The following is a 23,045-nucleotide window of genomic DNA, read 5'->3' on the forward strand; positions in this document are numbered from 1 at the left end:
TGACATTTTATCCGGCTATGCGGAAACAACAAAAAAATATTACAAAAAAATCTTCAGGCATCTACTGGAACAATGCCTCTGGAATGCCTATATACTGCATAGAGGAAAGAGTGACAAGCCTCTTGTTCATTCTGACTTTATCTGGAAGGTGGCGGAGTGGATTTTTGTGAACTACCAAACGGCATCAGTGGCCGTGAACAGATCTGGACGTCGTGCTGTTGACGTTGTCAACCCAGAACGCCTGATTGGTCGTCACTTTATGGATTACATCCCACCAACCGCAAAAAAGGCAGCACCTACAAGGATGTGCGTAGTTTGCTGCTCAAAGCGAGATAGCAATGGAAAAAAAATCTGAAAGGAAACCAGATTCCATTGCCCTGATTGTGATGTCGGTCTATGTGCAGTCCCATGTTTCAAAATTTACCACACCCAGGATGTTTACTGAATTTTCTTTGTTTGACAAATTTCATTATTTATTACATTATTGAATAAAATTATATTATTTATTAGATTATAATTCATGATTTTATGTTTCGAACTTTATCACATCTGAGCGTACTTTTGGTCAGGTTTAAGAAAGTAATTACTGGCCTACAATACATAACACCAAATTTCCATGCAAAAAAATGGTACCGCTTTTGGTACAAAATTCCTGACATAATCATACCGCCAGGGAGGTTAAACTATAAAACTGTAATCTGCCCAGTTCTCTACCTTTGGCAGATGGGTTTGGCATTCAATTTGAAATTTTCCACGGGCAAGGTGAAGCGGCTGAGACCAAGGAGGACTCTGCTTCTTTGGGTAAGGCAAGCCTCAGTCTTCTCTCTTCATGCTTCGGTGGTGTCTGCGTTCCAACTTTATTTCTGACTAACGCTGTGCCAGTCGCCACATATGGAAAAAATGTGCTCTGTGCACACGCTGGGAGGCCCTGGTGGTGGAACGCATGCACAGATTGGGATTCGTTCCAGGTGATCGTGGTGCATTATTTGCATGCACAAATCTAAATTTAGAGCGCCAACTTGACATTTTTCAGGGCTATAGAGGATATATATGCTTTGCTTCAAAGAACTGTCTGCTGGGTGCTCTCAGTTCTGTTGCAGGGTGCACTCACCAGCCCTCCAGCACACTCAGAGGCCATTAAGGAAATGGTTTCTTGTCTGAAAGATGGCTCTTAGGTTAGCTATTTATTTTCCTCTTTTTTTAGTCTAAGATTTTTTCAGTATTTGCAATTTTGCAGTTAATTAGCTCGTGTATTTTCTGGGATTATTTGGGTAGATTACTGTTTTATACCTTAAGGAAGAGCATCATTAGGAGGGGCTTAACTTTTACATTTCTTAGGCGATTGACTGCCTTTTCCTGTCCAGACAGAGTGCATATCCCAGTTGTTTTTCAATGCCTTTGAACCCAACAAATATATTTAGGTTAATGTTTTAGGTGGTTTAGACCTTTAGGATTTCCAAAATGGTAGCTTTAAAGCTTTTGTAATTCATAACTTAAGGGCAGATGTTCTGTTTACCCTTGCTTTAACCCCTTCATGACCAATTCCATGTCAAAACTGCCATAAGTGATATATTTACATACATTTTTATTTGGCACTTAAAGGAACACTCTACTACCCAAATACAAAATAAATAAGTTTAGTAGATATATCCCAAATTAAAACTTGCATACATTTAAATTTCTATTAAAATCAGCATTTTGCAAAAATGAAATGGAAAACACTCTGCACACAAACCTTTCCAGCAAGCTAAAGTGCTTTTAGGGGTCTGGAGTGTTCCCTTAGGTCAGGGATAGGCAACCTTCGGCTCTCCAGATGTTGTGGACTACACCCCCCATAATGCTCTTACACACATAATGCTGGCAAAGCATCATGGGAGGTGTAGTCCAAAACATCTGCAGTGCCGAAGGTTGCCTATGCCTGCCTTAGGGGAGTTAACATGGTGCCTGGAATTTGTATAAGCATTGTTTACACTCCACCTCTGGCAGCGTTATTGGGTTGTCTTAAGCCAGACATGCAGTTCCGGGCTTGCTAATTTAAATTCTGTGCCTATTAGGCATCTGAAACTAGAGCTCAGAAAAAAGATTCAGACACAGGTCGTCATATACAAGCAGTTTATTTTTGGTCACAAGTACAATCAGACTATTTTAAACAAGCAGTCACACACGGACTGCATTAAACAGTCTTTCTTGGGGTAATGTTGCCGATGGGAAAAGTACTTTTTTGCTATAATCCCTGAAGCTAAACTAGTTATCTATTTTGTGGACCAGCGGTGCTTGTTAAGGGGCTGTTGCCCTTTCCATATATATATATATTTTTTGAATTTGACAATTTTTTTTTTGTTGACAGAGGGGTTGGGGGTACAGAAGGTAAACAGGGTAAGGTGTCATCACAAAAGGCATTGCAGGTTAAATACAGTAGCTCAACAGGTTGTACACAGCTTTAGTTGTTTCTTTAGAAACATCACATTAGTTTTGAGGTGTGTCTTGCGCACAGTGTTCTCCTCTGCAATGGCATGATGTGAGCTTATCTTGTCTTGGGGTCATGTGGATCGGGCAGAGCCTGATTTGGCCCCGGTTTCTGCGCTACATATATTTATGGAGTTCCTTTAAGGTGTTGGTCTGTTGTGTGTGTGTGGTGAGTTCAGCCTCCTGCCGTGGAGGTGCAGTTTCCAGCTTCAGGGGTGCGTCGCATAAGGTTGGTTCGGCTTAGTTTTGTCCCACAGGTCCCACGCTTCGGTCCTGTAGGGGTTAGTCTGTCGTGATTTCCTTGCCGTAATTTCATATTTTTTGGTTGTTTCTATTACCTCAATGCATTGGTTGATTGTTGGAGTGATTGTCTGCTTCCATTTCCTGCGTATAACCATGAGGCCTGCTATACAGATGTGGTACAGTAAATCCTTGAGATGCATGTGTGTCATCTGTGGGAATGAGAGCAACAGGAACGTTTCTGGCGTGGGGGTTATCTGTGCTGTGGTACATTTTGACGCTAGGTTTGCAACTCGTGACCAGTATCGTTGTAGTAGTGGGCATTGCCACCATATGTGTAATAGAGTTCCTCGGTGTGCTTGGCACCTCCAGCATATGTCCGATGTGTTAAGGTAGCTATGTTTGAGTCTTTAGGGGACCAGGTACCACCTGTAGAGTAGTTTGCGCGAGAGTTCTAGGTGGGTTGTACAGAGGGTTAGTCGTTTATGGGCCTGATATGTCTTGCCATTGTTCACTTGAGAGTGTGTGTCCAATGTCCTGTTCCCATGCCTTTTGGAAGGATGATGCACCTGTTAGGGGCTCCGAGGTGTAGATTGTGGAGATGAGTTTCCTCGCTGGTTTTTCCCTTGTACGTATTTTTGTTAATTTGGTCCAATGCAAGTCTGGAGGATCAGCAATGTGTGGTGGTGTTTGGAGTTTTATCCACTATTGTTGAATATAAGAGAAAGTTGCTGTGTTGGGTAGCTTGAACTCTGTGCAAAGATCTGAGAATGGTTTGAGGTTTTTTTCCCTGCATTATGTGCGATATTGTGGTTATGCCATGCCTTTGCCAGAGCTTGTAATTAAAATCTGGGATGAGCTGTCGGAGTATCTCCAATGGCATCGCCGGTGAGAGTAGCGCTGTCGCACCCCTTTTCTTCCGGTAGATGTCCCATATGGATAAGGTTAGTGCTGTGGTAGGAAGCATTTCCAATGCTTTGGGTCTGTAGCTTTTCGGTAGCCACGCTAGGGTGTGGAGGGGGATCTTCTGAGCGTGCCTCTTATCCATTTCTGCCCATGCCGTGGGGACCAGGCTGTGAGATGCAGCAATGAGTGGGGCTATGTGAGCTGCCCTGTAGTACCCTGCCAGTTCTGGGAGGCCCATCCATCCCTGGGCGTGTGGCTTGTACATTGTGGCTTTGGACACCCTTGTTTTTTTTTAATCCCATACGAAGTAGTTTATGGTGTGTTGCAGTTCCATTAGATATCTCTTGGAGAGATGTATTGGGAGTGTGCAGAAAAGATATTGCATCTTAGGTAGGATCACCATCTTCACCGAGGATACATATTTCCTTTCCAGCTTTGCATTAGGGACTTAACTTCCGTGAGCAGCTTAGCGTAGTTTGCTTTGAACAGCGTGTTTGTTGTATGTGTGAAGTTTATCCCTAAAAATTTGATGTGGTCCTGCCTCCAGTAGTAGTTAAAATTGGTTTTAAGGGTTGTCATGACAGGGCTCGGGATGTTAATCCCCTTGGCTAGAGTTTTAGTGATGTTCAACTTGTAGTATGAGCAGGCGCTATGTTGGGAAAGGATTTTGTGGAAATTGGGCACGGAGATATGCGGTTGTTGTAGAGTTAGTAAGATATCGTCCGCAAACAGGGACAGTTTATATTCCCGGACCCTGGTCTCAATACCATGTATATTCGGGTTGTTTTGTATTAATTGGGTAAGGGGTTCTAGCGCCAGGATGTAAAGCAGTGGGGAGAGTGGGCAGCCCTGTCTGGAGCCGTTGGATATATGGAAGGGCTTTGCTATAAATCCCCCGTTCACGACACGGGCTGTTGGTAGGGAGTATAGTGCTTTAATGAGTGATATGAACTGTGGGGGGGGGGGGGGGGAATTCAAATTTTTGGAGGACAGCCATTAGGAAGGGCCAGTGGAGTCTATCAAAGGCTTTCAGCATCTAGGGATAGGAGGACGCTGGGGCTCTTTTTCCTGTATCTCGTAGAGTAGGTCCAAGGTTTTTCACGTGCCGTCTGCCACCTGGTCTTCTTTAATAAGTGAGGGGATTATAGGAGCTAGCCTGTTAGAGAAGATCTTCGCTATGATTTTCACATCCGTATTTAATAACGAGATGGGTGTAGGTTTTGGCATTTATTTGGGGGTTTTCCTGGTTTGGGGAGGGTGGCGACGTGCGCCATGAGCATCTCTTGTGGCATGTTCCCTGTCTGTAGGATGTGGTGGTAAACTCTTTGTAGGTAGTGGGCTAGTATTAGCGAAAACTGTTTGTAGTACGAGTTGGGCAGTCCATCTGGGCCCGGTGACTTCCCAGGTGGTAAGGAATTTATAGTGTCTACAATTTCTTGCACTGTGATCTGATGTTGTACAGTGTTTTTTTTTTTTTGTGCTGTCGAGAGTGTGGGGAGTTTCACAGTGTGGAGGAATTAATCTATTTCTCGTGTGGTGGGTTGGTGTAATGTGGGGTATGTTTTAAGGTTGTAGAGGGAGTGATAGTAATCGGCTATATCGTCATTGATGTCTTGTGGGTTGTGGATTTTTTCACCAGTTTTGGTGATCAGGTGTGGGATCTTGGAGTTGGCCTGTTTTTGTTTAAGTAGATTGCCTAAGTGTTTCCCTGCTCTGTTACACTGAGTGTATGTTCTTAATTTCAGTTTGGTAAGGATGTGAGCCGTTTTTTTAAGTGTTAGGTTTTTAATTTGCTTAGTAATATCTTTTATGTTGTCTGCATGCGTGTCCGATGGGTTCAGAATGTGTGCTGCTTTGACATCTCTTTGCCTTCGGAGAAGATCAACATGTTCCTTGTCCCTTTGGCGTTTGAGGTATGATGCTCGGCTAATCAGCTGTCCTCTCAAGACGGTTTTGTGGGCTTGCCATATATTGAGGATGGAGGTCTCTTAGTTGTCATTGGTGTGGAAATAATCTTGCATTTCCTTTGTCAGTTTTGTTGTGAACAGTTTGTCCTGAAGGAGTGATTCGTTGAGGCGCCATGGTGGCTTGCCTCGGTGTTGGTAGTTGGATCGCAGGGTTAACGTTATGGGGCATGGTCAGACCAAACTATGTTGCCTATGGAGCAGTCCACTATGCGTGTGGTAGTATTGTGCCCGAAGCAAGGATATGGTCTATTCTTGAATATGTTTTTGTGTACTTGTGAGAAGAATGTGTATTCCCTATCAGACGGATGTCGTGTTCGCCATACATTGTATAGGCCATTTTCATGTATAAGCTTTGTGAATGCTTTGTTGTTTGGTCCCAGTTTGAGGTGTCTTGCCGATGTGTTAGGGGTTGTCGTGTCTATTTGTGAGTCCATGGTGTGGTTGTAGTCTCCGCAGATGATCTTGGGGTCGTTCAAGTCTTCTGTCAGTTCACTAAGGACTTTGTGAAGGAAATTGCTTTGTTGGTCGTTTGGGCTGTAAAGGCATACCAGAATGAGTGGGTCGTTATTGATTATGCATTGGAGGATGATGTATCGACCTTGGCTATCTGTTTTGACCCGTAGGATTTCCACCGTTGGTGAGCTATGTAATAGCATGGAGACCCCTCTGGATTTAGAGGTGTGCGTGGCATGGTACTGTGTGGGGTATTCTCTATTTGCGAAGGTGGGGACTCGGTCCGTTACAAAATGCGTTTCTTGTATACAGACTGTCTGCTTTAGTGCTTTTTATATCATCCAACAGCATGCGTCGTTTATGAGGTGTATTGAGACCTTTTATGTTGTGTGAGTAGATGATCATGATTGTTGTGGGATGTCGTGGAGTTTGGAAGACGGTGTGTACTTTCGGTTGGTGTGTGTGTGTGTGTGTGTGTGTGTATACTGTGTTGGGTGGGTAAGGAAAGAGGTTGGGGGAGGGTTGTGAGGGAGGGGTTTTGTTGGTGGTATATATACAAAAGACCGTATGGTCTGGTATGCTAGTCGTACCGTGGGGCTGCGGAGTTGGAGCTTCCAAGTACGTGGCTAGTTGGGCTCCATTTTGTGTAAGAAAAAATTGTGTAGAGCTGAAATCTTGAATACAATGTGGGCTAACAGTAAAACATTTAAACACAACTTTAAACATCATTAATGGATAGGCATGCAGGTATCAATGCAGTAATCGATGCAGTTTGTTTTGATCGTAGCTGCTATAATTTTTACAAAAGCGTTAAACGTATCCCCCATTTTAACCTTCAATCTATTTTCGCAATATTGCGGTTGTTTGGATGCAGGCTAATTTAAGTTCCCTTGGTACCCAGTGGAGCGCTTGAGTCCACCCGTGGGGTAGTGTCCGTTATGGATTAGTGGCGAGGGTTTGTCCCGCTAAATATATGCACCCGCATCAACTCCATATACTGAGGCGTGCTCAATGGTGCCAGTTTCTCCAATTGTTTCTATACATGTCGCAGTTCAAGCATGCAAGGTCTCTGTATATAGGTGAGTGAGCTTTTAAGGAGAGTGGGGGTTAACACGTCTATAGATTGTATACAGATACATAACATATTAATAATTAAATTAACTGAGTGGAAACAGCATTATTACGATACTTGCGTCCAGCATGCCGTTCGTTTCCATGCTTTCATTTTAGTTCATTTTTGTGTTGTGGCTTGGGCGTTGAGGCTTGGGTCGTGCCCCTGTTGGTGGTTCTTTCAGTAAGGGCCGCCAGACCTTCTTCCGGAGATGGAATGAAGTGTGGTTTGCCATTCTTGGTGAGGATTAGCTTTGTGGGGAATCCCCACCTGTAGCGGATCCCGTGGTTGCGGAGTTCTGTGGTAATTGCGTTGAAGTCTCTTCTGCGTCGGAGAGTAGCTGTGGATAGGTCTGCCATGATGCGCACTGACGGGAAGTCTTCATGCGGATCTGCCTTGCTGTGGTGGGATCTGTGAACCAGCTCTTTCACATAATAGTGGGGTGGACTCTGGTAGGTTCTTTGGCTTCGCCACTCGGTGAACCCTGTCTACGAGCAGCATGTCAGCGGGGATGTCCGGGCCGTAGGCGCGCAAGAGGCCTCTCACGTAGGCCTGTAGGTCGTCAGGTAGGACTGTTTCAGGGACACCTCTAAGTCTCAGATTGTTTCTGCGCGCCCTAGCTTCATGGTCCGCCATGCGCATTTCCATTTTTTGTTGTAAGGTTTTTAATTGCTCCGAGGTCGTTGTTTGCATGGTCTCAAGGTTCTTGCAGCGTTGCTCTACTGCGGATGTTCTGTCAGACAGGTCCCTGACTTCGTGTTTTATTTGATCAGCGGTTGTTTGCCATGTGTTTATTAGTTTTGCCGCCATTGCCTCCATAGCCTGTTCGAAGTGGCTCAGTGTTAGGCAGTCCATGGGTTGGAGCTCTTCAGGCATTGCTGGTGATGGGCTGGATTCCAGCTCGTCCCCGCCGTCCTGCCCGGTCGCCCGTGCCACCTCCGCTGCCGAAGAATATTTTTGTCTGAAAAAATTATTTTTTTCAGCTTTTGCAGCCATTTTCTTAGTCTTAGAGGTAGCCATGGTGTGTTTGTGTGGTATCAGCTCGATTTAAAAGTGGAGTTGTTGGAGCCCATGTGCCAGAGCAGATTGCTAGATGTCCATCTTGCTCGGCGGTTAGCCACGCCCACCCTTCCCATATATTTAAGGGAATTGATCTTGCAGTTGATGTGCAACTTAGTGATTGTGCTGATCAGCCCTGTGTTCTCCCTTGTGTTCTCTAAATTTTCATTATATGGTCTATGTATTATGGATTTATTCATTTATCTAAAAACTCCAGGACACATTTGAAAAATGTTATAGAAATTAAAATTGACAACTAAAAGGTGAGCAATTTGTGACACAAGACTGTTTTACTGGAATTATTTTGACAGTTACATGTAACTATTCTGTCATGTCTCCAACTCCTGTGTGTTACAAAATAAATAACATATGCTGTTTGTTTGTCATTTCCTTTTTTAACTAGAAGGAATCAGATTGTCCTAATGAGTACACTTTAGAGTACAGGTTATAATGGTAAACCACAGGGGTTTAGGTGGGAAAAAAAATTGTGTTCATTATTTGGGGTTTATTCGTATCTTCTTATGAAGCTCATATCTTCCTTGTAAATAGCGACACATCTCTGATACTGTTTTTGACTGTGAGTGCGGAGTGTTGAATCTATCCAGTAATGCACATGACCCCCTTATGAAAGATCACAATACTAAATAACCATTTACACGGTTCTAGATAACTATTCTCATGTGCTTATGATCTTTCATGTTGTCTCTGGAGCTACAATTTGCATACACACATCTCTTACATATTTGATAAGCAGAGTCCCAATGTCTTATGAGGAGCAAATAAAAAAATATGAACAAAGCTATTTATATAAACCTCTATATTTTAAAATTAATCTACCTTTCCACTGTACTGCTAGGTGAGGCTAGCTGCATTCACTCCAAGGTAACATTTTGACACCCTTCCCCACCCTGAAAAAAGCCTATTAATCTTTCAAAGAAGCATCGTTCGCTGATACTACTAGTCACCTGTTTTAAAAGCATTTATTTTAAGTTACTTGTGCATGTCCATTTCATTTTCCCCTATATAATATGTTGCACTGAATGAGCCGAACAGGCTTCCTCTGTCTAAACCGTACACAAAAAATTTAAATGGGCCACTTAGAGACACACAAGGCACCATAGATTAATCAAAATGAAGTTCTTCTCTACAGCACAGTTTGGCTCTGCCTCCAAATAGTCCAATCCCTGGCTACACCCCCACTCTTACCTCTATTATTAAAGCATACCTCTTTGTATGTAAAATCTTCAGTCCCTGTCTGGTTGATTTGTTAATTAATATCTACAGAGAATAGGCTGATCACTCTACCACAAATGAATAATTTGTAAGAAGTGTCTGGCTCCCAAATTGTGCCTGCTAGCCTGCAGTGGGAGGTCTCAGAGCACTGCAGTACTCCATACCCACTGCATGTTGCCTGCTTATCTTTTCTTTCTGCAGTGGTGCTTCCCCTGTTTACATGAAAATATCTAAAATATGCATGGGTGCAATGTTGGTACTGTGTGTTCATTTGCATTGTGTAACAATTACTGTGTTTTTAGAACCAGATCTCCTGTAATGTTTTCATAGTTGGTTTACTCAGTAACCAGTTTTTTAAATTTATTTTATTTTTATATAATCCTTGTGCAAAACACTAAACATGGTCTACCATGGCTTGATAAATCCCAAGTTGCCATGGCGAATAGAAATTTGCCCCTGGGATTTGTCAGCCCTTTAGCTAAGATGGATGCCCTGAAGAGCATTAAGGCTGCCAGCTGAGGCAGCAAGGAGGGGGCGTGAGCGGGAGCAGTAATCTTCCTGCAATTACTCTGCTTCCTCGCCGACGTCACTCTGTCATCACTGCAGAGGGCGTGCAGAGGAACTGCAGGAAGATTAGAAAGCAGCCACATGATGCCAGGGAAATATCTACTCCAGCTCTACCAAATTTCGGGGGTCTGGGTGGGCATGAATTAAAATAAACTTGCTTGAAAAGACCGTATTTATATTGAAAAGCCTGCAGGGTCAGGCTATAGACACCAGAACAAACTGTATAGTGTTCTTTTAAGATTTAAATTTTTGTAGTTGAAAATGAAACTGTTGGTGTGAAGAAAAAAAAATGGCTCCTAACTTTTTTACCTGACTTCTACAGTCCAAAACAATTTGTCCAGCCCTGTGATAAACCATTTGTAGCCTTTCACATGTGCATATAAAGCCTTAGTGTTGAGTTCATTAGCTTAACACACCCTTCATTTGCTGGTGCAATGATGCAACACTTGTTTGAACCAGTTTTTGTTTTATCTGTTGTCAAAGCAGCCACAAGTCCAATAGCAAGCACTTTTTTATTCATGAAGGGCCTGTGGACTGTAATGCTTGTCGAAGAGCCTCTAGTTTGCAGTCATAGATGTTAAAAAAAAAAAACAGTAATTTGTTCCTCATTCAGTGCCTCTGTTTTGACTTCTTAATGACCAGTTACTACATCTTGTAAATTCTTTCCCTGAGGTCCTGGGTTGGGATCCTCCTTTACGGTACTCATGCACTTTAAGAGCAGCTGCTAACACCCTTCTTTCGCGGTGTCCTAGTCTTCAGATTTAAGTTGGCCGTTTTCCAGGCAGCCCAATGACAAATAAAGGTGTAACATACATGCATACCAGTTTCGCAAGAAGCGCACACCACTGTGATAAGGTGGTGATAATGCAGTGATTGTATCGTGAAGAGTTGTATAGCAAAGTATGAGGAAACAGTCCTAGCTAAAGCCACAATATTTTAAATTTTTAGAGACAAAAGATTAAATGTGACATTTGTGGTCATCCACTGTGTTGTAAAGATTTTGAAACCAAATTCCTCTCTGCTCAAAAGAGGCTGCGCTTATTTTTTTTTTTATTTTTTTTAATCTTCTTAACAGAAGATTCACAAAGCATTTCTTGCTGTACTTCCTGGTCTCAGATCCTCTACAGCAGTGGTAACCAAACCAGTACTTGAGGCATGCCTACCAGTCCAGGATTTGGGGATTACCCAGTTGTTTGTAAGGTGCTTTTAGAAGAAAAAGGGGGGGGGGGGAAAAAAAAAACCTTCACACAACTGGCTAATCCCTTAAATACTGTACTGGTATGGTCCAGGCACTCAAGAGCCTTGTGCAGCAGTTTTATTGGAAAACCGTTTTCAAGAATATGCGTGTAGTGGATGCAGTGAGGGTATTTGATTAGTGGATGTAGTGTGTGTGTGTGTGTGTGTGTGTGTATAATCAGTGAACAGTCTAAAACAATCTGGAAGCTTTCAGTGGAGTTGTTCTAGGCAGCTACATAACCGGGGGATGGAACATAGTGTGTACCAATTGTACCATATATGTTTGTGTGTGTGTGTGTGTGTGTACAGAACTTCACTTATATGGTCGGGGGGGCTGCAGGAGGCAGGATCTGCCACGGGGGACTCCCTGGGAGTCCCCCCAACCGCGATCGTCGGCGACCGGGTAAGTAAAAAAAAAAAAAAACGGAGGGCATACTATTACGCTGTGCGGCGTTTAGAGCCGCTTAGAATAGGGTGTAATAGTACGCCCTCCGGTTTTAAGGGGTTAATACAATGTTAAACAAAAATCTGCACACCAGTCAAGCCATAAGACTTGCTTTTGCCACAGAAATGACAGATTTGCAGTTGTTACTACCGCAAAGAATTCTGGGTGGGCTTATGCAAATTCGTTCAACAAAGAATCACATTGTTGCCTCATTCCATTTTAAACATGGAGTCCTTGGCGTCTGTGTTGCTGTATAGAACAGATTTGAAATACAACTTGGGAAAAGATGCAAAGCCAGTGAACCACTCATGGACAGCTGTTTCATTGTTAATGCAAATCATCAGCATGAGGTTGGTTACTGGTTTGCCTTGTTAGTGCTTTGGAAGCAAAAAACAAAAAGTTCATGTAGGGGAAAAATAGTGATTGAAAACCCCTTCCACCTGAAGTCTGTGGATCCTATTTTGTTTTATATATATTTATATATACACGTGTATATATATATACGTACATACACACTCTCTTCATTCCTCCCCACCCTTACTTTTAAGGGAAACATTCATAAGATAACCTGTCTGCTTCATTTAAAAAAAAAAAAAAAAGCCTTTAATTACCAGCTCTTTTTAAAAAAGCTCACATTACTCTTTCAGTGAATTAATTTGTCCAAGGTCCACCAAGTGGGCATGGTAACCTTTTGACACTTATGCTGTGTTGAAATGTATTCCACACTTGTGAATGCTGGAATGATAGTAATTTTATGTAATAAAAGTAATTAACTGGAAAAAGTAGTGTTGCTGAGCTTTTTAATGCTGAGAAATTAGAGCAAGGAGTCATTGCTCTTGGACTTGCTGAATCAGTGCCCCTTCACACTATAAACCATTTAATAAGCCATCATGATTTTATCTCGCCCATTTAATCATAATGTACTGTGAAGCTCTGTTCATTATATACACACTTTTAATTGCCATTTGCTCGGCACTACTAAAAACAAAAAAAACAAACCATTTTTGTCTCATTTACACTCTGTTACATAGAAAATTATCATTTTCTTTAGATCATGTTTAATCTTTTAAAGCAAATTATCCTGATTCCATGCCACTCATAAATGCATGGTATTTCATTAACAGTCATATTTTTCTTTTTGTTTTAAGGTTTTTGGACTCCAAGCATAAAAACCATTACAAGATCTACAATCTGTAAGTATATTTGTAATACCCTTTTCAAAACACCCAGTTATAAAATATAAACTTCAAGTGAAAGTGACTTGCTTTTAATTTCTATAGAGTGTGCAAAGTATTGTTTTACAGGCTTGCATGCCTCAAACAATTATTTGGAGTAGCCTAATGTAGAGTTCTGTTAGCTCAGTTGTGTCAACGGAGTGATGAGGTTAAATAGAATTTTGGCAGGCATTCATGTTACTTGATCTGCTTTTAAATGGCTTGGAAAGGAGCCCATTCCTTGGCCTGTGACCGTGCTCTGAATGGAAATAGAATACATGGACAATGTAATTGACTTGTGGGCTGTATAGGAGACACTCATGGAAATCACAGGTGAATGTAAATTACTGGATATTGAAAGTGTTGCTTGCCTTAGAATGTCTACTCTGGTTTGACCACCCCCCATCTCAGTTACAACAGAACCTTGGATTTGTTAGTTATAGGTCAGCAAGTTTCATTTGGTAGCTTTCAGTACTATTGTATACACTAAATCAGGCACTTTTTGTTATTTAAGGACACAGTAACTTATACATAAGAGGCTATATGGCAAGAAGAAAACCTACTGTATTTTTACTTAAATACTTATCCCAGGATTTTAGAGTTTAACCCTGAGGTGACCTACCCTATATATGATCTGGTACTCCTGTTTTTGATGGGGAAAGTATAGTTTTTTAATATATTGCTATATACTTTAAAGTGCCACACTTTCTATGAGCCAAAGCAAGAACACCAACTGACTTTATTGTTCTGTGGATGATTTTTGTTTAAGACAAAGAAAGGCTTGTCTATATCTGTTGTATATCTATATTCTGTAGGCATTGGAAGTTACTTGTGTCCTAGTAGTTTTGCACCCGTGCCCCAAACACAAGTTTGGTGCGATTGTTACATTTTAGTGCCTTATGGGTTACTATTTTAAAAAAGTACTGCTCTATGAGCCCACCATTTCTGCTGGGCCCTCAAGTCTTCAGTGCTTCCCTTTTTTTTTGCTTCAGAAAATACTGCTGTAAACTAGTATCATGGCTTAGATTTCTGGTGTTACTTCTCTGTGCTCATACCACAAAGCTCATAGGATAAGTGCGCATGATTCGTTGTCTTATTTATTGCACAATATGCCCTGCCTAGTGTTAAACATCAAATGCATATAGTTAATTATTTTTTTATTTTTTTTTGCGCATGTGTTTTCATTTATTTAGGAGGCTGTCAGATTAGTCTATATATTCTAATTGCACAAGCTAGATCGCAATCTGATCAAATGCCCTCCCTGTATCTGTTCCTTTTTTAACAGTGTGGAAATGTTGTAGAGAATGTGCATTCTAATAGGTTTAGCCTTCATTTTTCTTTTAAAATGAGTTTGATTTTCAAGTGTCTTGTGTCTTCTGACCACCTTTTTAAATTCTTATGTTCTAAAATGAGAAATCTGTGTGACGGTCGTTCACACACGGATAACTGTATTTTACATCAACATTTCCAAACTAGCTTCGTTAGATTTAATTTTTTTTAAATAGTTTTGAAGATGGGTTTTATATCCTTGAATTAAAGTATTTTTTTTTCCTTTTTTTAACCCCTTAAGGACCAAACTTCTGGAATAAAAGTGAATCATGACATGTCACACGTCATGTGTCCTTAAAGGGTTAAACCAAGTGGCACCATAGGGTATGCCAAACTGTCAATTTAAAATAATTGGTTAACATTTCAGGATTACCTTTTTAATTGAATGTTGGCTTCTTTTAGTGCTGCAATGTGATTTGTAATTTAGTGGCTAATCTGTATTTTGAATGAAACAGTTGGCAAGTTAGTTCCTGCATCATAAGGACTTGAGCAGAAATTTTCTTTACCATTTATTTTGCTCGTAGTGATGCAACTGTCCTATTGAAAGACATTATCTAACCGCGAGCGAGAGTGCCCTTCACATTAGCCACTTTCCAGTTTGAATTTAATCTGTCTCTCAAGGAACCAAGCCAATAATGACATCACACAGCATATGCACTCTACAAGAGACATTCTAGATCAATTCCACAGATCTTAATTGCATATCTTTTTAAATAATGCAGAGTAATGTGTTCAAGTGCATGTTACAGATGGTAATTTCCGATAATTAGATCATTTTCTTCTGTTACTAAGCAGGTTTAGTTTGATTTACAATTTAGCAATTCTGTAACCCTTTCAACTGACTTTTGTGTATAATTTGCTTTTCTGTGTGGTTTTTAATGTGCTAATTTTTGACTTTTCAATTTGCAGATGTGCGGAAAGGCATTACGATACCAACAAATTTAGCTGCAGAGGTAAGTTTTGGTTCTTTCTATTATAAACAGTGTTACTAATAATCTTTGGTGACCAAAATATATTCTATGTCTGTTTGAAATATATATTTTACTGTAGTGATACTTTAGTGTGCAGTAGTCTTCAGACATTACACACACCATATATAAACATAAATGTAGAGTCCAGGTTTTTCTGAAAACGGTCTTTGCTTTCATTAATGCAGGTTTAGATACTAGTCATACTATTCATTTACTTCAGTGTCAGAATTTCGAATGCAGTAATGTTAGAAGAAAAATTATTTTAAGTGTATTCAAAATCCGCAGTGACTGATCAAATTATTGATTCTGAAAAATATTTCAATTATCTGCTTTTACTCAATTATTTTTTTCTGATGTCTTTCTTTGTTTACAGTTGCACAGTACCCTTTTGAGGACCATAATCCACCACAACTAGAGCTAATCAAACCATTTTGTGAAGATCTTGACCAATGGCTAAGTGAAAATGACAATGTAGCAGCAATACACTGTAAAGCTGGCAAAGGGCGTACAGGGGTCATGATATGTGCATACTTACTACACAGACGTAAATTTCTAAAAGCACAGGAAGCCCTAGATTTTTATGGGGAAGTACGGACCAGAGATAAAAAGGTTAGTGCCTTCTTGTAAAATTCGCCACTACATGTTTTACACCTGATGTGTAGAAGCTATGGGAAAAGTAGATAAGACATTCCTTACCAGATATTGCACTATTGTGATAGCATTGTCAAAACTGGAATGTTTTCTCTTTGCTTAAAGTGAACTGATTATCCACAAACCAGGTGGGTGACATGGTCCTTTTAGCTATGTATGCATTCAAACTACATATTGTAATAGCAGCTATTTTGTGCTTACCAGAATTTCACTTCCTTCTCGAATTATCTAAGAAAATCTAGAAACCTGTACAAGATAATCTGTGAAGTTACAGCATGTATTAAGATAATCTTAAGATTAACCTCCCTGGCGGTATTCCCGAGCGTGACTCGGGGTTAATTTTCGCTGCCAGAAGCGGTAACCCCGACTCACGCTCGGGGTAGATAAGATTTACTTACCTCCGCCGCGATCCGCTTCGGGAGGACTGCCTCACAGCCCAGGCAGCCCTCCCACGGCAAATCAGGCCCCCGGGGGTCATGTGATCGCTCTCAAAGAGCGATCACATGGCCCTCTATAGCTGGCTGTGGATCTGCCAGCAGGGGGACTGTTTGAAATATCAGACAGTCCCCCTGCTGGTGGGAAGTATAAAAAAAATAAAAAAAGACAAGTGTAAAAATAAATTAAATATATTTTTATATATATATATATATATATATATATATATATATATATATATATATATATATATACACACACATATATATACACAAAAAATACCGGCACTCCAGGAATTCTCAGTAATACAAGTTTTCTTTTATTCAGTTCAGGACGTCAACGTTTCAGCTCCTCATGGAGACAAGTGTAAAAATAAATTAAATATATTTTTATATATATATATATATATATATATATATATATACACACATATATATATACACAAAAAATACCGGCACTCCAGGAATTCTCAGTAATACAAGTTTTCTTTTATTCAGTTCAGGACGTCAACGTTTCAGCTCCTCATGGAGCTTTCATCAGGACAACTTAAACAATGAGACAAGCAAGCTTATATAGGGAGAATCTAAATTAGTAAACTTACATATGTAAGTTTACTAATTTAGATTCTCCCTATATAAGCTTGCTTGTCTCATTGTTTAAGTTGTCCTGATGAAAGCTCCATGAGGAGCTGAAACGTTGACGTCCTGAACTGAATAAAAGAAAACTTGTATTACTGAGAATTCCTGGAGTGCCGGTATTTTTTGGATATTTATGATTTTTGCTACCAGAGCACCAGGTACCTTAATATTGTTTTGTTGGAGTGCAAGAATTTCCTCTCGTCTTTATATATGTATATGTATATGTATATGTGTATATGTGTATGTGTGGGTGTGTAGGCTGTGTAGGCTGTGTAGGGTGTGTAGGCTGTGTAGGCTGTGTAGGCTGTGTAGGCTGTGTAGGGTGTGTATATATAATGTGTAGGGTGTATATATATAATGTGTAGGGTGTATATATATAATGTGTAGGGTGTATATATATAATGTGTATATTGTGTATATATAAATAAAATATTGAAACAAAATTTAATATAAATTATATATGCATATGTAATTTCATTCTAACTGTATTTTGTTATTAATATATATATATATCGGTAACAAAATACACTTAGAATGACATTCTATATATATCTATATATATATTTGTGTACGGCACATTCCGAGGACGTAAGGAAAACAGGGTTTAAAAATAAGTAGTTCCTTAATAGCAAGTCAGTTGAGGTGTGCCGAAACTGACGTAAGGTTAGGCCTGTAAAAGAGGGCCCACCTAGGAATATGAAAAAATTGAGGGTGCGGTGGGAGGGGCACTTCCGAGATCGTCGAAGACAGGTAAGCAGGGGCTCACTGAGTTTAAATAGGGAATTTAAGTGCCTCCCACAATTACAGGCCAAGCCTTCTATATATATATATATATATATATATATATATATATATATATATATATATATATATATTTATATATATATATATATATTTATATATATATATATAATACAAATAAGCGCAAATAAATATATATATATATATATACATATAATTACATAAAAGATTACATTAGTATACACGTAGAATTTAAATACCTATAAATGCATACCGTATATACTCGAGTATAAGCCGAGGCCCCTAATTTTACCCCAAAAAACTGGGAAAACTTATTGACTCGAGTATAAGACTAGGGTTGGAAATGCAGCAGCTGCTGGTAAATTTCTAAATAAAATTAGATCCTAAAAAAATTATATTAATTGAATATTTATTTACAGTGTGTGTATAATGAATGCAGTGTGTGTATGAGAATGCAGTGTGTGTATGTGTGTGTGTAATGCAGAGTGTAATGCAGAGTGTAATGCAGAGTGTAATGCAGAGTGTAATGCAGAGTGTGATGCAGAGTGTGATGCAGAGCCTTGGTGGGGGGTGGGCATTTTTATTTTTTAATTATTTTAATATTTTTTTTTTTGTTTCATTACATTTTTTTATTTTATTATTATTTTCTATTTTATTATTATTTTTATTATTTTTTATTATTATTAATATACATACATTTTTTTTGTCCCCCCCCTCCCTGCTTGCTAGCTGGCCAGGGAGGGGGGCTCTCCTTCCCTGGTGGTCCAGTGGATGGGCACTGTGTAGGAGGGGGCTGCAGAGAGATGTTACTTACCTTTCCTGCAGCTCCTGTCAGCTCTCTCCTCCTCCGCCGGTCCGTTCAGCACCTCGGTCAGCTCCCAGCGGCTCTCGCGAGATTTACACTGTGAGCTGACAGAAGAGCTGAACGGACCGCGGAGGAGGAGAGAGCTGACAGGAGCTGCAGGAAAGGTAAGTAACATCTCTCTGCAGCCCCCACAGCCCCAGTCTGTATTATGGCAATGCAAATTGCCATAATACAGACTATTGACTCGAGTATAAGCCGAGTTGGGGTTTTTCAGCACAAAAAGTGTGCTGAAAAACTCTGCTTATACTCGAGTATATACGGTATATATTAAAATTCTACATGTATATTTAAATAATCTTTTAACGTAATTATGTGATTTGATTAAAATTTGATTGACATGCCTGACATGGGGGCGGAACTGGGCGGGTAATTCAAATGCAAAAAAATGGTACCGCTTTTGGTACAAAATTCCTGACATAATCATACCGCCAGGGAGGTTAAAAAGAAAACCTCAATTTTATTATGTAGGTTAAAGAGTTATTCCATGCATAACTGCTACAGCCCATGCCCGGACCTTGTTTGGTTGTAGTTTGCTCTTACCTTGCTAAGTGTCTCCTTTAAGGCTGACTGTGACGTATATCCAGCTTCTGTCAGCTGACTGCTCTCAGAATGCACAGAATTGAGATGAGATAGTTAGCCTGTAGTTGAACTTCCCGGCTGGATGATTACATCCTAGTATTGATGCCAGAGGCAGTGTTACACCTCCGTTATAAAGAAACGCTGCACATGCAGACTTCTGGCAATATGACCACTTCAAATCACTGAAGTGGCTTTGGTGCTTGGATAACCCTTTAATAGTTATCTCCTCTTGCATAGTGTTCTGTTTGTATTGCTGGTTTTGCAGGAATTAAGGTTGCTTTCCCTTATTAAATTCACCATCTTGATACCTTTATGTATTTTCTACATTAAAATGCACCTTAACGGTTTAGTTGTAGACGGTGTATGGGGAATGGTACTCTTAGATCACTTTATTGCACTCCAGTTCTCTGCAGTAGTTAATGCCCCCTTTCATTCCAAGCACACTAATGACCTTTCAGCGTATGAAAGAACGTTTTTGTTGTCTACGGGGCTACTCTTCTTTGTGTCTAGTACCCAGACATATGTATTCTATTCTTAAGTCTAGCCATGCTCATGGAGAGCCCAAGGCTACTCCATATGAGAGATGCTTGGACTTAGCAGCCATTTTCTCTCCAGATTTAGGCTTATGTACCAGGGATGTAAACAGTCAGTTCTTGGTGGCTACAAAAGAAAACATTGTTCCATCTGCTCTAAGGAAGCAGCTGAATCATCCAGAAAGTCAGAAATGTCCTCACTTATTTCCTGGCTTCAGGATAATTTAAAACAGACTCTTGTGTACTTTTGGTCTGTGGGTATTGAGTCAGCTAAACCTGAGACTTCTGGCCCTAGAAAACGCAAACAACCCATACCAGTAGATACTTCTGTGTCTGACTCAGTCCTCTTCTTGGACTAATTTCTCAAGTTCCTCATATGAGGAAGGAGTTAGAAAAATATTTGTTTGCTGAAGAGGGCTTTTATACACTATTGAAGGAAACAAAAGCCATAATATACTCATCTGGCTGGTCATCTCCAAAACACGAGTAGACTATTCCTGATGCATCATAGTTTGCTGGTTCTTTATAGAGTAGGAAAAATCCTTTTATGCTTGCAAGATTTCAATATAAGAGGCTGAGCGCTACAGCCTCGTACCTGTGGCCTACCTGGACTGAAGACCAAATGGGACTCTGTCCCGGTGCATCGACCACTGACGCGGAAGATCCTACGCCGCTGGCTGCGACAGCCCATCAGGAACTGCCGCCCCACTATAGGGTAGAACCGTCTCCTCTACGAGCTCCCAAGTCCATGGAAGCTAGATGTAGGCCTTTTTGACGGCCTGGGACTGGGTGGCATTCTTGCTCGGACCCAGTCTCCCAATGCCGCAGAGCCATTTTTGTCCTCCACCAGGGCATCGGCTTACTCGGGACTTAGTAACCCAAGCCTTCCACAAGTTGGAACACCGTCTCACTTAATGGCCCACCTGAATACTTGCTGCATGTCAACCGACTGATAATTATAACGCTCACTTTACTTATTTTACTTATTTCCATCTTTTTTTATGATACGACATTGCTAATTTCATATGCTAAAATAATCTGAAAAGTCGTTAAGCCTCAATTGTGTTCAGATTAAGCAGCTTGATGTTCCACTCACACCCTCTGCTCATTAAACGACTATCCCCCAGTTGGAGTTCCTACTCCACATATATTTGGGTCTAATGCACAGTAACCTATCTGAAGGCCATAACATGCCGACTAACTACCCCCTTAAACCCGACATTAAATCCCATCCATCGTGAGGTGTCAATACTCTAGTTCTGTGTTATGTGGAAACTAGGAGTGGACCCTGTGGTAATCTACTTTAGTACACCTAGCCTGTTAAGTGCACCTCTGCTTAGCCCTCATGCACACGAAGACCTAGCCAAACTGGTTCCCCCTGAGCACAAATTTTATTACCCCTTTCCAACATTTCAGTACACCAGGCACCCAACTAATACTCAGCAGGTATTGCTAATCCGGGCATACCAGTCTTACCCTTAAAGCGTCTGTTACATTTATCCTTAGTGTGACTAGCCTGAGAGAGTACTATACTGTGTATGTTTGGATAGGTGCTGCTTGCCATGTTTAAATCTTGTTGTGACGGCCCACCTAGCACCCCAACCGGGTACCTCAATCAATCACTGCTTCATAGTACTTGCGAGCACCATAACCACCGCCTTGGAACACTATAACCACCGTAAACCCCACAAATCGCCACAGCTTGGTTGGAGTCTCGCCGTTCTCCACCCACACTGGACCCAGGATCCAGCTTCCAGTGGGTGAACCTCTTTCTCCAGAGAGTATAGCAGGAACAGATCTTATAAGAGATGGCGATTATAGTCAGGGGAGTATTGTGATATAGCAATCCCCAGAGTGAATATAGTTCTCCAATTCCCCAAACATGAGCCAAGACTTCATGAAGGGGTAAAACGAATCTCAGTTTAATGGTAGCCACAATTGGCCTTATATTCATGTCGCCATGCAAGGGACACTACCACAAGGACCTTGTGGGGATCTGCAACAGAAAATCAAAGACCAATAACAGTGATACAATGCATGACATTCCCATACATATCATACAATCCCTCCCCTCTGACTGGGAGATAATGGAGTCAGATACTGTATTAACGCAATTATCTCCAGGCAGGTTTTATAAACCTCCAAATGTTACATCCCCTGATCTGGGTGACCAACATATCCAAAAATCACCCAGATCAATTCAGGAATTTCACGGAAGTCACATTTTGACTGACAGACCGCACCCATGGTCCCATGCCCAAAACCATTCCAGAGAATCAGGCTGTGCGGTCGGTCTACTTTGGGCATTCGAAGTAACATATAAAATACCGAACGTATAGGTTCGGGAGTAGTCTCAGTTTCTCTTGTTCGGGAGTTTCTTACCGAACGCCGTTCAACTCCCGTTCGAATAGCCGAATATCCGTGGAAGCGAAGTAGTTAACGGTGTTCATTCCATCGAGCGTCTGATTTGAGTTGCATGTATTTGATGACCAAACACCGCTCATTGTGCTCGCGGCTTAAGATGGCCGCTGCCACGTGCTCGAATGCCGCTTCGGAAGTTCGAAGTGCTGCTTCACAAACCGCTTATTACAGAGGACATAGTCACAGTGCAGGAGGCTGGCAAACCGGCTCCTCCAAAAGGCAGTGGCGAGGTTACTTTCGCCACACTTGTTTTTGCACAAAAAAAAGAGGCTGAACAACGTAGAGCTTAGGACCATGTGTTATACCTGTTATGTTGTCAATTTGTATGCAAGTGCTATGTATCTTTTATCATTTTTGTAATGGAACTATTGTGCCTCAAATAAAAACCAGTGACAAAAATAGGCTTAAAAGAGGGAACTGTGTCCCAAAGATAAATGTACCCATTGTTCAAATAGGTCATAAAGCCGTTCCTACCCTTGGTAATTCTGCAAGCTTTATTGATCCAACTGGTAGCCTAGCTTTTTTTTTTTTTTTTTTTTTTTTTTTTGTAAGCCTCTTATTATCCATGTAGTGCTTTAAAGGTCAATTTAAGCAGCACTACCACTACTGGTGTATGTAGTGGTTCTAGTGTAAAGAGACAGTACATGCAGTCTGACAATTGTAAAAAAAAAGAAAAAAACCTTCTATGAGAAACTTGGTGTTAATCTGCTTGAAAATGTATTAACATTGAATGTTGACCTCGTCACGGGATTTGATGCAATATAACTTATTGTAATGGCTATAGTGCCTACATTCAACCTTTAAAGGACCACTCTAGGCACCCAGACCACTTCAGCTTAATGAAGTGGTCTGGGTGCCAGGTCCAGCTAGGGTTAACCCATTTTTTTTATAAACATAGCAGTTTCAGAGAAACTGTTCTGTTTATAAATGGGTTAATCCAGCCCTCAAAGCCTCTAGTGGCTGT

At 40.8% G+C, this 23,045-nt stretch overlaps 1 protein-coding gene across 1 annotated transcript in view; it reads left to right on the forward strand.

The window, feature by feature from the left end:
• The window catches only part of PTEN (phosphatase and tensin homolog), an 86,663-nt gene that overhangs the window by 39,925 nt on the left and 23,693 nt on the right, over positions 1-23,045 (forward strand). The window contains exons 3-5 of the mRNA XM_063435047.1: positions 12,832-12,876; positions 15,136-15,179; positions 15,571-15,806. Of these exons, the coding sequence (XP_063291117.1) occupies positions 12,832-12,876; positions 15,136-15,179; positions 15,571-15,806 (325 nt within the window). The remainder of the gene's footprint in view (positions 1-12,831; positions 12,877-15,135; positions 15,180-15,570; positions 15,807-23,045) is intronic.

The sequence above is a fragment of the Pelobates fuscus genome, chromosome 10 (genome assembly GCF_036172605.1).
Source record: "Pelobates fuscus isolate aPelFus1 chromosome 10, aPelFus1.pri, whole genome shotgun sequence".
Lineage (NCBI taxonomy): Eukaryota > Metazoa > Chordata > Amphibia > Anura > Pelobatidae > Pelobates > Pelobates fuscus.